General features: G+C 41.5%; 1 protein-coding gene across 2 annotated transcripts in view; it reads right to left on the minus strand.

The window, feature by feature from the left end:
* PPP2R5A (protein phosphatase 2 regulatory subunit B'alpha) overlaps nucleotides 1–14,389 on the minus strand; it is a 465,744-nt gene extending 451,355 nt beyond the window's left edge. Inside the window, exon 1 of one of the 2 annotated variants that reach the window (XM_069233927.1) lies at nucleotides 13,926–14,389. In XM_069233927.1, the coding sequence (XP_069090028.1) occupies nucleotides 13,926–14,073 (148 nt within the window). In that variant the 5' untranslated portion in view covers nucleotides 14,074–14,389. The remainder of the gene's footprint in view (nucleotides 1–13,925) is intronic. The other variant, XM_069233928.1, reaches the window with a different exon arrangement.
* Nucleotides 14,390–14,607: the final 218 nt, after the last annotated feature.

Raw genomic sequence — 14,607 nt, forward strand, 5'->3', positions numbered from 1 at the left:
AAAAAGCTAGCTACATGTGGGTCTTGGTCCCCTATTAGGTCTGGTGTTAACAAAGACATTTTGTTTTTATTAAACTTCTATTTCTCTCTCTTTCGGCTGGCTTTACTGTGAGTGATCGCATTCTGCTCTTCCACAAGGAGCATATTGCCACACAAAGTAGTTTTGTTCAGTGTCAGGAACGACAGTGGCAATCAGTGACGTAACGAAACTGGAGGGTGCCCCTTTGCAAAGAACATGGAGGAGCCCCCTCTCCAGACTCACTCAGGGCAGGTGCTGTGCTGAAGGGGCCCCCTGGAGGGCGGCTGCGGGGCCTTTGTTATGCCGCTGGTGGCAACGTGTGCTTTAAGAGTTCAAAAACTTTTTGGGGGGGTTTTGCCAATGTTTGTTACAATGTTGAGGGCCTGGTAGCTCCCACAACAATAAAGTGTTACAAAAGCCATGTCAAAACAAGACACGCATTGATGAAACTAAAAGACTTATAAAAATATGTCAGATCAGTTGGCTTTGTCAGTGTTTGTTTATTTTCATGCTTCCCATAATCATGTTGAAAATGGTTACACTGATTTTCCATTAGAAATATTTTTGGGAAATGCTAGCATGCATCAACACATTTTACTAAATGACACTTCATTTGCATATAATCAGAGAGCATTCTGGGAGCATTATACTTAGCCTCTTAGCCTAAACTTTTCAAACATGTGTGTACACGTTTTTTTTTTTGTACTGGAACCAACGTCAGTAGTGAAGTGTGACCTTAAAACATTTATTTACAGCACGCACCCTAATAATGAAGGCTTTCAAATAATGAACCATAAATACAAGTTCGAACAGTATTATCTTTTGGAAACACATTACCTCAACTGCAGAGAGTTCAGCTCTCTGTAAACAGGCAGCCAAAGGGTTTGTGCTGCAGGGGGTTGGGCCTACTTGTCCCAAGGACAAAGTAAACATAAAAACTTGTTGCCCTTGACCCCAAACAAGATGTCCTGGGCGTCGGGCGATAGGAATTCCACATCCCTGCCAACATTGCACATATGTCAAAATATAGCATTTTACCAGTTCAAGTTCAAGGAACACTTCTCCAGATATTGGTCTTTGCAAGGGCTCGTCAGTAAGTTCTTTTGGTTTTCTGACATTTTATTATTTTCATAAAACAAAGCCATGATAAAGAATCAACTTCTGCTGTGATACATAGTATGGAGGGAATGCTTACAGACACCACAATCACATACAGCATTGGAAGCTTCTACCTTCAGAGCACGGCTCTACCGCATGTAACTGGTTAATTTAAATAAGTGTTGTGTTCAAGGGTCACAGTTCATATCTAAAAGGCAGACAAGAAATAGATCTGTGACATTGGGGTGCTCAGTATTATATAACAGAAGCACACAAGATATCTGTAAATCGTATCATGGAAAAAGGAGAAATAAAAGGGGAAGAGACAAACCCAGAAAGAACAAAGAAAGAAGATAGGAAAAGAGAGAGTAGGATAGGCTACACTATAGGAATCCAACAGGACCACCAGCACCCATATTCAATTACCTTGGTAGGAGCAGTAGAGTAGAATACAGTAAGCAACAACCACCCCTACCTTTAGGAACCTTTTTTTCAAAAGAGCACCTATGGTGGTTTGCTTTTCCGCAGGTATTTATCCAAAGAGTACCAAAGGCATATGGAGCCGGAAGCACTGTGCGTGTGCAGTTTTAGCATACAAGATGTTATCTGCACCTCTAACGGAGCACAATAAATTCCATCATTTTTCAAAGGAGCTCACTGAGGTTAGTTTTTAATCTTAAAGAATTGCCTTAGTACCCATGGATAGAAAGGTCAATTAGCAATGATATCTGTTCATTAAGATCCACTACCCGAAGGCTTGCGTGCAAGCCGAAGACAGCGGTCAAGAAATCGATTTTGAAGGCATATCCTGTCTTGGGAAAGTTCTTGCTTCCAAGGGGTGCTATGTTCCATCAGCATTTGTTTGGTTGTTCACAGCTAGTGCATTAATAAACAATAAGGAATTCCTAAAATGTTACTAGAGCAACTAGAAGCGGAAACTGAACAACACTGAAATAGATCAATCTATCTTAAGACACTGGTTTGCACCAAAACGATGATTCTAATTATTCCGGCAATTTCAGGCTTATTTCCTAGAAGGCTCTTGGAGCCCAACAAAGTACTTATCGAAATGTAATGCTCCAAGATCGCACTGGAGAAGAAACCTCAGCCCACCAGCGAGTAAGTATGCTGAAAAAAAGAATTTAACGTACTGAAGATCAGATCCTGTAGACCAGCCCTTATTGAGTCATTTGACCTAAGGAATATGATGCAGAACCTCAGACTGCTACATTGTCTGGAAATCTTTATATCACTCACCAGGTGTTATAGATCAGTGTTGTCCAACCTTTTTATCGCCGCGGACCGGTAAATGTTTGATAATTTTTCCGTGGCCCGCTTGTCCCATTGTGTGACAAGCGGGCCACGGAAAAATTATCAAACATTTACCGCCCGCCACAGTGGGGCGGCCCGGTGCCGACTGATCCACGGACCGGCACCGGTCCGCGGCCCGGGGGTTGGGGAACACTGTTATAGATGAATAATGGAGAAGGCCCTGGATAATACCTTTAGCGTAAGTCTGCACACAACAATCTGGCCAGCCAGTAGCTCGGACCGTTGTCACAGTTGTGATACCAAGATCAATGTCTTGAGGTTTTTAAGACTATACACTGGCTTGTTTGCACAATTTGTATAAGTCCATGCATTGCAAACTAGCCAGGTCAGTTTCTGGATATCTTGATAAGGGTTAGCTCAGCAAATCATCTAGCACCCCGATATGCAATTTTAAATGAAGAGTACTTTATTTGCCCTTTTCTGCATAATTTTGTACACTGTATTTGTCAGTGATCCCACCAATACTGACAATCTACATCGAATTGTACACCATCCGTGGTCGATTGTGTGGCTTGTAGATCTCTCAGCATGTCCTTTTCAATTTTTGCATAATTTTGCACATAGTTCCAGTTACACCAATACTGATAACCGGGTAGAACTGTACATGAGCCATGATGGATTGTGTGGAACTTGGGCTGTATATCATCATGCTTATATTTAATGTCGTCAAACTGTGCAAACTAGGCCGGTTATTTTATATTGTGATACTTGTCCATAAATGATTGGTCTGGTTGCACGTTTTGCCAAACGTTGCACTTTATTTGTTTCTTTTTAGTGAATGTATTAACGTTGACATTCCGTACCGTACTCAGTCAGATTGTTTTTTCTTTTGCCTTTTATGGTTTTTATGAACTAATAAACAAACATTCACTACCACTACTAGTGCATTAATAAACAAGGAGTTCCTAAATTGTTAATAGACCAACTAGAAGTGAAAACTGAACAATACTGAAAGAGATCAATCTATCTTAATACAATGGTTTGCTCCAAAAAGATGTTTCTAATTATCCTAATTATTTCAGGAATATTTCCTAGAAGGCTTTTTGAGCTCAACAAAGTAGGTGGCGAAAAGTAATGATCCAAGATCGCATTGGAGAAGAAACAACCGTAATCTCTTAGGGCCCTACTAATTTTACGAAAAGGTTCGAAAGTAGTCAAATTGGGTTACACACAAAAGGTTGAAAACAAAAGTATGTTTACCATTTATTAAGGTAAAATGTAAATATTGTCACAAAATTCTTACTTGCAATTAACATCAAGTTAAACACATTTACATCTCACAAGGCAGGGTAGCCTTACAGAAAAAGCATATATAATTTTTTTTTAATGAAGCTATCCAACTCAATAGTGCAGAATAATAGTGTCTAGGTTTGAAGTCATAGACCCAAGATCACAATTAAGGCCAAATATAATTATACAAACATGAATAAGGAAGATATCATAAATCTTCATATTCTGAGTTAGATGAGAGAAACAAACAGCTCAAAGACTGCCATTAAAAACGGCACAAGACGAGGAGCGAGTTGTTAAGCCTAACCTTCAGTCACACTAAGCAAAACACTTTGCCAGTCTTCAACACCTCACAGCTGCCTGGTAGACAAAGTTATATAAAAGAGATAAAACGCACAATGATAACAGAACAATGAGGGGTGTAAAAGGGCGAATAAAATGCATTGCCAGTCAAACAAGAAATGAGGCAACAATGACACAATTTTTGCCACCCGGAGAATCGTGAAAGAAAACTGTCAAAGGTTTAACAGTGAAAAGTAGTAGGATGAAAGGCCCAATAAGGCAGCACATGGGTACCACTGACCATTCAAGAAGGCACCCAAGCCAAAAGTCAACATGTTGAAAATTTGCCACCTGTTAAAGTCTTAGATTAAAAAAAATAGAATGATGACAATGTATACTTTGCCAAAACATACTTTACATTTCCATGGGTGAAAAGGAAAACTAATTTTCAGCATCTGTCTTCCACTGTCAATGATACTCAAATCAACATTCGTCATTGGTTTCTAACAAAATCTGTTCTGCACTTTGAATGTACACCCACTCTACGACCATAACTAAAGTTTTCACTTACACTCCATTTGATGATAACAGAACTATCAAATGATGATGGGTCTTAAAATGATCTAATGGAGAAATAGGAGTTAGCCCCTGTGGAAAGTTTAAGGTTACCAAGTTTGAATGTTATCTCAAAAAGAAATAAAAACGAATTTCTTGGAAGAAACCAGCAGGGCTGTAGGAGATACACCTGGCACTTCCAAAGGATGTAGAATAAACAACTTAGAGTAGCCAATAGAGTAGCATTTCCTGCCTTGCATGCAGATGAGAAAACACTACTAGTGTATCAACAAGCATTGGCAAAGCAAACAGGTCTCACCTAGGCGAGATTTACTGGCTTTGTCAATGTTTTGGCTGTCTGATAGCGCTTTTTCTTCTTTTACTTTCAACTATGCTGCACAGCATGGCAAAAAAGCATTCACAAAGCCAAACAGTTGAACTATTTGCCTTTGTGAATGTTTTATAGGGCCATGCCTGTGAGAGCATGCACTCGTGCATACGTCTCTCTTGCGAGACTCTTAACAGTAAGGACTTGGAGCCTGCCAGTTGTTTACCATTTGTTGGCTTGTGTGCAACTCTTCTTTACAGCCTTGTAATTCATCACAGCAAGCCAACCACTTCACTCCAGACCCCTTTAATCCACCCCTCTCTACCCCACTGCACTCCACTCCACTCCACCCCACCCCACCCCAATCCAATCAACCCCACCCCACTCCAGTCCACACATCCCATTCTAATCACTTCAATCCACCCCACTCAAATCCACCCCACTATCTCAATCCACTCCTACCCTCTACATCCCTATTCTACCTCACGCCACAACACTGTACTCTACAACACTCTCCACTCGACCACTAAACTCTAACTCCTCTGCACAACTATGACTGTCTGCTCCCCCTACTCCCCTCTATGATACTACTCCAGCAAATCCACTCTACGACACTCCATGCCACTAACTTTTAGCCATGCTGATTAGTAGCCACACTGGTGTACATCATGGCAAAAAACACACAGCCAATAGCTCTTCGATAGGTGAGACTAACTGGCGTTGCCAATGCTTGTTAGCCATTTTGTACAGCGCTGTGGCTGCTATGCAGCATTGTTCAAAGTAAAAAAGAAAAAAAAGCTGTATGACAGTCAACATTTACTGTGTCATACTGCAACCTTCTTAAATTTCAGCTATGTTGCACGGCAGGTGTGCTGCTGAACCCATGGCTTTAAAAAATAAAAAAAAAACACACACACTGACAAAGCCAATAAATCTTGCTAAGGCGGCAAGACCTATTGACTTTGCCAACGCTTGTTCAGAATAGGGCATCCTATGATCTGACCGTAGCCCTGTAAAGGAGGCACCAAATAGACAAATTAATCACCAGCATCAGTCAAAAACGCTCAGAGGTCTCTCAGGTAAGCTGCTTTAGTCTCTGTACTCGGTCGCAACCCTTTTAACATTGAAGCTGCCTTGCCCTTGTTTACTGAAACCACCGAAGTCGCCTCTCAAAAACATTCTTTTTTCCTTGGCCTGCAACGTGATACTAATGCGTTTTGAACGCTTAAGGGGTATAATGAGCAGTAGGGCACTAGAATATCATCCTCACCCGTTTCAAGCATGTACACACACAAAAAAATGTTGCTCCACCGTTCTTATTAAATCTAGCTATTTATGCTAGCACACACAAGGAGAACCAGGACTGCAAACGCAGCATCACTATATCCTCTTTAAGAGGTCAGTGTACAAGTCGGTCAACAGAACTGATGTTAAGATTAGTGCCTACTTAACCAACATGAGAAATGCGTGTGGCGAAGGCATAGTAAGTAGCATATAATGTCAGAACTTGTGCTTTAAATTTTTATGTCTGATTTAGGAGCCTGAAAGTCCCATTTTTGAAGTGATAGATGCCTAGTCTGAAAATAAGACAACGGTCATGCAACTTTATTTTAGAGGATTAAAGTGGGATGTACACTTGCCATAATGACACGGGTGGGTGGGTGGAAGCAGGGAAAGCAAACAGGGGGCAAGCAATGACGTGGGAGGAAGGGGGGGGGGGGGGGGGAGGGGAAATTAGATGAAAAATAAGTACCCTCAATCCCAGAGCGAGCAGAAGCAGCAAGACACTAATAAAATATAACAAGCAATCAATACTTGGTCCATGCTCCAGGGAACGAGAACCAAATGAAGATTAAGTGAAACTGGCACCCACTGAACAATCAGAACCGAGTAAATAAGAGCGGCCATGAAGCCAACCAATGGTAAGTAATAGGCAGCTCTAAGCCCTTTTAATGTTTCACAAAAAGATCTTGCAAACGCCATTTCAGGTGAGACCTAAAAAGGTGTCCACTCAACAAGTGCATCACTGCATTTAAGCTATCATAAACTCAGAAAGGAATGTATTTTTCTAAATTCTTCATTATGTTTAGGTACAGAAAGAAGTGCATAGAGGATTTCCAACTATCAAGAGTCACGTATGACTGCACATAATTCCCAAACCCTGGCAACCTGTTCTTCAGACGTGGCGCAAGCACTTCCAAAGACCATATTTAGGGCTCGCACTTGAAGACTCAGTAATCACAATCACCAAATACCAATGACAGCCACCGAGAAAAGCAATGTCAACACGAAAAATTCAACTACCACTACAAGGTAAACTTTACATGCTCTATCAAGGACCACAAAATAGAGAAAGTTAGGGCATACTAATAATAGGGTCATGATCCATGATTTTAACAAAATAGATTTCAGCACCAAGACATTCATAATTACTCATCTCTCCCTTGTAAGGACATTTCATTCTTCCTGGTGCACAGGGCTGAGCCAGCTAATTGGGTTACCTCGCCTAAAGGCATGGTAAACAGCAATTTGTATGGCTAAAACTGCAGTAATCTGAAGTCACAATGCTTTAACCACTCAGAAATACCACAATATTTAGCAAAAGCTCACCAGTTCCGCGGCTCACGCCACTTGGCAGCCTGGCACAAGCTTTTACTTATTCAATTCATCTACATCCTCAGATTACAAAACCAGACAGACATCCACCTCCACAAAATGGGCCTGAACAAAAACCTTATGCCATGAACTCATGGAATGTTCTCATAATTAATTAACTTAATGTACCTGATAAAAATAAATGCAGAATTCAGCCAGCCAATTCACCCAAGGTCAAACAGTCCCTCATAACAAGTATAAAGTCTAAGGGACCATGAGGAGAATCAAGATATATCATACAGAGAAGCTCCATCCAGGCTTAGTATGGTTTGCTGAAGGAAAGACTGATTTAGAAGATTGCATCACCAAGACAACAAACTCCACGGTTAAGCACAATTCACAAAGGGCAGACCTGCCCAACACTATTCTGGCGGGATACAAAGAAGGACTGGCTGGCACCTGAAAGGAACCGTGGGTACCATGGGTCCCGGCGACAACTAACCAATAGAAAAACTGGCTCACTTCCTTTGTTTCTAAACATAATAGCAGGAATTAAACACCTGGTCAAAACTTCATATCTGAAAGGGATAGGAAAGCAGAGTCAAGCAGTGCTTGTAAGCAAGCACTGAAAATGCATAGGACAGCACCAAACGAATCAACAAAAAAACTCAAAACAAAGACACCTTGGAGTAATTGTTGAGTCAAAATTGCTACAACAATAAAAACAGCAAAAGGTACGTGACAAGGTATTCAACAGCTTAGAAACACCAGATAGAGAATGATATATTCCACCCACACTATTCATGCAACATAAAACCTACACCCAGGCACCAAAGAGAAAATGACACATGCCTTCTTTGACCAAAGACTAACAACACGAATATTACATTGGCAGCGAGAGCACTACCACAAGGGACTATCAGATGAATATGAACCAGAGTGACAACGCATCTGCACAAAAATCTACAAACAGAAACATGAATACAAAAGCAGAATCCTCAATAAATTAAGATTGAAAGTCCAAGCACCACACAAAACTGAACACTGGAAAGACAAGCAAGTTTTCCCCAAGCATCAAGGAGCACATGAACAGTGGAGAAGAGATATTAACAGCCACTTCCACACACACACACACAATAATGTGACAAAAGCCAAACAAATTACATTTCAAAAATAGGGCTGGAAGTATCTCTTCATCACAATAGTAGTCACCATATGAACTTCAAGTTAGTTTTTCTAGTTTTATTAGAGTGTTTGTAAAACGTACTGCTTTAGATGGTTGATTTGAGGAAAATATCAAGGCAATATTTTAACTAAAATATGTATCAGATGGTTGTGGTGGTTTACAACATTAACAGACAGCCATAGACTAAGCAGGGGCATGGAATTTAATAAACTATCTACTTGTCTATGGGACAGCTTGCTTCATAAATCTACTTATCCTGTAAAAAATTATGACCGCAGTCTCATTACACAAAAGCTCTAATATTAGCTTCTCTGAATACGCCAGGGCTCATACTATAATAAGCTTTGAATTCTAGCAATTCCCTTACTTTGCCACCTTTTCCACAGATCTGCATACTGGGGCTGTTGGTATCCTTAAGCAGCCTTTCCAGGCTTGGAATGTCATTTTGCGTCTGTGCAAACCTACTAACTTGCATGTTTTAGGGGTTTCCGTCAGCTCTCACCTAATCTTTTTCCATACTGAAAAAGGTTGAAAAGGTACTCCTGACAAGGGCAGGAGTAAAAGTTATTCCAGGGTTGGGAAAAACGTGGTTGGAGGGAAAGTGAACTTGTAAACGCTCAGAGTTTTGCATGACTAAATTTACACATGCATAATTGCTCACGCTAAAATGCAGTTCACAAATATTTTTAAGGGTACAATTTCCTGGCCTACTGCTGTGAAACCTTGTGAATTCATGAAAGCCCTAAATCTGCACTAATGCAGGGGGGACATGTACCATAGGTGAACTTTTGTGACTTTCTTGAAGAATTGGACCCCTATGAAGGTCTTGATTTAACCTAGACCTTCTGTTTTTATTAAAATTCCATCCCGCTCTCTTTCTATTCTGAATATTTTTTGTAACTACTAGCATGCATCAAAAGTTATACTAAATGATGCTTCAAAGAAATAGTACCTAAAATTCCACAGATGTTTAGCAAAACGTTTTTTCCTTGTATTTTTTGTGAACATTTTATTTTGTAAGCAAATGATCGTCTATCTTTCTTTCAAGCATCTATAGATATCTGCATCTAATCAGCGAGCATTCTAAGAGTATTATATGCAGCCTCACATTGTTAAACTTTGCAAACGTGTGTACACATTTTTACAGTGGAACCACTGTCAGTACTACAGTCCAAGCTTACAAGATTTCCTTATGGTGCTCATCCTAATAAGAAAGGCTTTGGATTAATGAACCATGAATACAAGTTCAAACAGCATGAACATATGAACACAACTATTACTTTAACTGCAGACAATGCCATTCCCTGATCCATAATGTAGTACACTGGCAGACATGCAGTTTGACTTGCAGGGCCTACTTGTCCCTAAAAACAAAATAAACGTGAATACTTGTGGTCCTTGACCCCAAACAATATGACAAAAGAGCCAGGCTACAGGAATTCCACAACCCTGGTGACTATCAATATAACTACTGAGGAGGGTTTTTCCTCAAAGCCCTGACAAAATAGTGCATGTCCTTAGCATTAATGCTAGTTTGGAGACGAGAATTGGCAGCATTCTAAAGTTTCATCACAGGTATTTGGGATGAGCTTCCTGTTATGGAGCTGCTTCAAGCATAAAAAGCAAAACCTTGTATTAGTTTGGAACCAGTTGAAGCCTAGATGCAAAGATTCATTCACAAACAAGAAATGGATAAATCTGGAAAGAGTTTTTTTGTTACTTTCATGGCAGCAAAAAGCCTTCTACAAAAAGCTAATTTTTCAATTTTTGTTTACTTTTGAGATTTCCAATCTACATAATATATGTTGGGTTTCTTGCAGGAACAAAGCATTAGCTTTCAGAGGTCAAGAGATTTATGTACGTTAAATAGCGGATATAAATCCTGTGTATTAAAAATAGGCTACATTTTATACAATGAAATACGGATTTCAAGAGAAGTTCATTTTAGAGCAGTTGTAAAATATGGATTTTTTAAGTGGACTGGTCTTAGAAGGAAACCGATCTGAAAGCGATGTACCACATGCTATATATTCTGAAAGCATGTACTGGCGATATAAAATGTAGCTAATATATTATAGTTTTCCCACTATTTTTCATTATCAGCCAACAAAGTTGTGACTAAAATATTCAAACTGGGTGCCATAAAAATAACTTGTGAGATTAAAACACGTTTCAGAATCGAAATGATTTTCAACTGCGGCGCCTACTACTGTTGTGTCTACATTTTCAAAGTGCAGTAAAAACAAAGCATTACGCTAGCTCACAAGAAAATTAGAGTGAGTTGTAGGCTACAATAATCTCTTGCCTAGTGTTATTTGTCAAAAAGTTTGAGTACATCAGAAAAAGGTAATCACAAGCCAACAGTAAATGGAAGGCCAAACTTTGCAGTGTTTCTGCCAGCGCCTTACTGCGATCAAAACCTTTAGCAACAAAACGATTCTGTGTCTAGGAGCCTGGGTGAAGAAGAGATGGCCTGTCGGTCTGGTTTCTACAAACGCAGCTCACGAATGGGATGTATTTCAGTCATGCAGAATCTTAATATAGCCTGGACACTAACTCTGTGCAACAAGCTATATGGCACAGCCTACACTCCGCTCCCCGCCTCAGCCCACAGATTTCAAGACTACAAATAAGCACATCAGAGCCACAATTAGTTACAACCAACTATGCACTAAATATAATTACAGCAGGGAAAGAAAACATCTCATGAATAAAAGCTGGTATTTCCATCGGCTATAAATAAAGCAGCCAATCCTCATGTGTTTTGTTTCTATTCAGATGAACATAGATAACTCAAAACTCATCCGATCCCGCTACTACTAATAATGTAACGAAGAGGGTAGAGTTGTTGCCCTTAATGAAGTGTGGACAACTGACAACTAGCCATAAACATGCACGTATCCATACAAAAAATAATTAAAGTCCAGTAACTATACAGTTTTCAAAGTAAATGTGATAGTCCATTCTCGAGTCAGGAAATAATTATTCGTTCATTTTCCGCTTTCATTCTCTCACGCATACCATAGGAATGCATAAAATACCAAGTGTGATCATTCAGCAGTTTTACCCATGTTGAAATGAAGGCCAAATCGACAAGTCTCTTGCCGCTTTCCCACTTAAAATTGAAACACGAGGTGCTGGCTGAATGTGCACTAAATTCTCAGTGAAAATTAAGAACCTTCGTTTTGTGGGGAGACGTTTAAAAAACAAAAAACTATGCTGGGTTCATTACTAGAAGCGCTTCCCAACGTGGCTGCCCAGCTGTTCCAGCATTAAGTCACCATCGAACCACTGGTTAAGAACACTTGTCAGTCCAATGCCTCGCCTCCTCTCTGAGAACCCCGAGCTTTGCTGGGCAAACGTGAGTTTTAACAGTATTTACCACTACTTGCCACGGGAACGCGCTGCACATCCGCAGCACATGCAGGAACTTGGTGCCCTCTGCATTCTTCCATGGGAACGCTGCCTATCTTGTGTCACTTATCAGGTTAGAGAGTTGACATATTTGATTAGCTTAACACAACATGGCTCCGTACCCAGTATTAACTCAGTACCTGCAAATTATCTTTACTACGGCAGAGTCTGCTGGTCTGGGAGGTCAATGCATTATTGCCATTAGCGTTTCTTCTTTAACTTTCGGAGGGGGGGGGGGGGGCTGAGATTGACCTATGAGTTAGACTGCATGTGCTCTACAGTTTTTGCCCTTTGGATATACTAACAGCGTTCTATAAACTGAAATCGGGCTAGAAGGCCTAACTGCAAATCGTGGCTGATCAATACAATATGTATAAAACACACGGTTCAATGTATGTCGAGGAACAGGGATCTTAGCTGATCTGGTACATCAAGATTTCACATACAAACGATCACACTGATGTAACTCTCATCAAACAGTACGTTATATGAGATCTGTAGACTGCCCCAAGCATTGTTGAGACCGGAAATTTCAACGTGCATTTACGATGACTTAAAGACTGCTTTTGTGATGTCTACAATGGCAACATAAGGGGAGGTAAAAGGAATCAAGAACACAGCACGTGACCTAATCGCCACTATAGAAGGCCGTGTTTCAAGTGGAAGCATAATAATAGCATCTACAGTGGTGAACATGCAAATAAGGTGTGCCTCGCTGTTCCAGTCAATCAAAAGAACCCAAACACTAGTCTATGAACTTTCTCACGAGGTCCTGTGAGCAGGCGGGGTGTTATTGAACACGGTATCCTAGACAGCTGTTAGATTATAGCAATGTATCAACATACAACTCTGAGAAATTGGACATCCACCAGCACACTGACAGGCTGATGAGTGTTTGGCACCTCTTGCGTTGGAAAAAAGTCACAGCTAGGTCAAAGTATGGCTAGGGTACACCTTATTAATTCATATTGTGGCAGGAGCTGTTGCCAGATTCGTGAACGAATAAAATAAACAGGTTGACTCAGTACGGTCTGTCATTACTCGTCCTATTCGCATAAAGCGTGGTTATAATGCATGCTATGAACTCAACCATATTTGGGGATTAAAGAAGCGCTTACGATATTAGCCTTTCTTTGAGCAGTACATACACGCTTTTCACAAACCGCCTGCAGGCACCAACTAAGTATGTCAAGTAAGGCGATCGTCCACACTCCATGGTGCCTCAAAACTAAGACTCTAAGCAGAACCACCTTTCACCCAGGAGGACCAATAGGAATGTACAGTACAAGGGCCACCGGCTGTGGTAATCTCGAGGACATAGTGTTACTGGCCTGGTTGTATCTACAGGGACAGAAAAGGAAGACTGCAGAAGAGCGAACATGGCACCAGGACAGCAGCAAATCAGATATACACATGCAAGGAGAGAAAAGGTATCTAGAACACTTTGTGTCCGCCTGTACAGCGGCACTTGTTTTGACAACCCCGCCCGCTCAATCACAAAACCCGAAATATGTCGGAGGGTTGTCAGCCAGTGAGAAATGTTTGTCCCGTTGCTTAGTTCTTTATAGACCTCTTGGTCCGCAAATCGAAATCGGGGATTCCAGGATTGCGTGCTTCTCGTCGCGTCTATAATCTACTCGATCCTCAAATTGTCGTTGATCAGATCAGAGTTCTGCTCCTTTCTGTATTTTGGAAAATGAAAGGCCGGAACTGATGCTGAGAGGGGCAGTAAACTACAAATAGAGGACACAACTGGACAAACCAATCGCACTTGACATCCTAAGTTTGCCAGTTAGGAGAGAGGGCGTACAATTATACTGGGCGGAAGCGACTTACAAGCCTCCTCTCTCACACTGCACAGTACCCGCACATGACACCCCCTCTCACCTCGAAGGTGCGGTAGCGGCGAGAGCTCCACCAGACTGCCCTGACAGCGGAACTGCGATGAGCCTTGGGAGCGCTTCTGACGCTGCGCCTTGCGCACGGATTTGCGCGTGAATCCGTCCACCTTCTCCGCTGCAGAGATAGCTGACATGGCTGCGCTGTGCGGGCAGCTCAGACACCAACCGGGTGCGGCACTCAAAAACTGCTGTCCGCCCCCTTCTCTCTGTCGCTTCTCGCGCCGCACATGCCGCGGGATACGTTCATGTCCGCCCGAAGGCTGCTGGCTCTGGCCCTGCTGGAACGGCCTGAACCGACACCGCTTTTCAGTGTGGAGAGGCCCGATCCTTCGGGCGTCCTCTCCTGCCCCTTCCCGTTAGTCCCCAACCCCTTGCCCAGTTAACAACCGCCTTAGATCGGGCCCAGGGCTCGAGCACACCCCCAACCGACAACACTCCGAGTAGAGCCCCGCGAAGTAGACATAGAGAGCGGACTAGCTCCTTGTTGTGTAGCCACTGCTCTCCCCCGCGAAAGCGCCATCTTTAACGAGTCAATGATCGAGATCAGAAACGGAGGAAACATGTTGTTAAATGAAAGATATAATTAAAAGTAAACATAATAACTTAAAATAACTATTTATATATGTATATAATAATACAACGTGCTCATATTTGTAAAGCGTTCCAAA

Source organism: Pleurodeles waltl, chromosome 5, assembly GCF_031143425.1.
Source record: "Pleurodeles waltl isolate 20211129_DDA chromosome 5, aPleWal1.hap1.20221129, whole genome shotgun sequence".
NCBI classification, from domain to species: Eukaryota; Metazoa; Chordata; class Amphibia; order Caudata; family Salamandridae; genus Pleurodeles; species Pleurodeles waltl.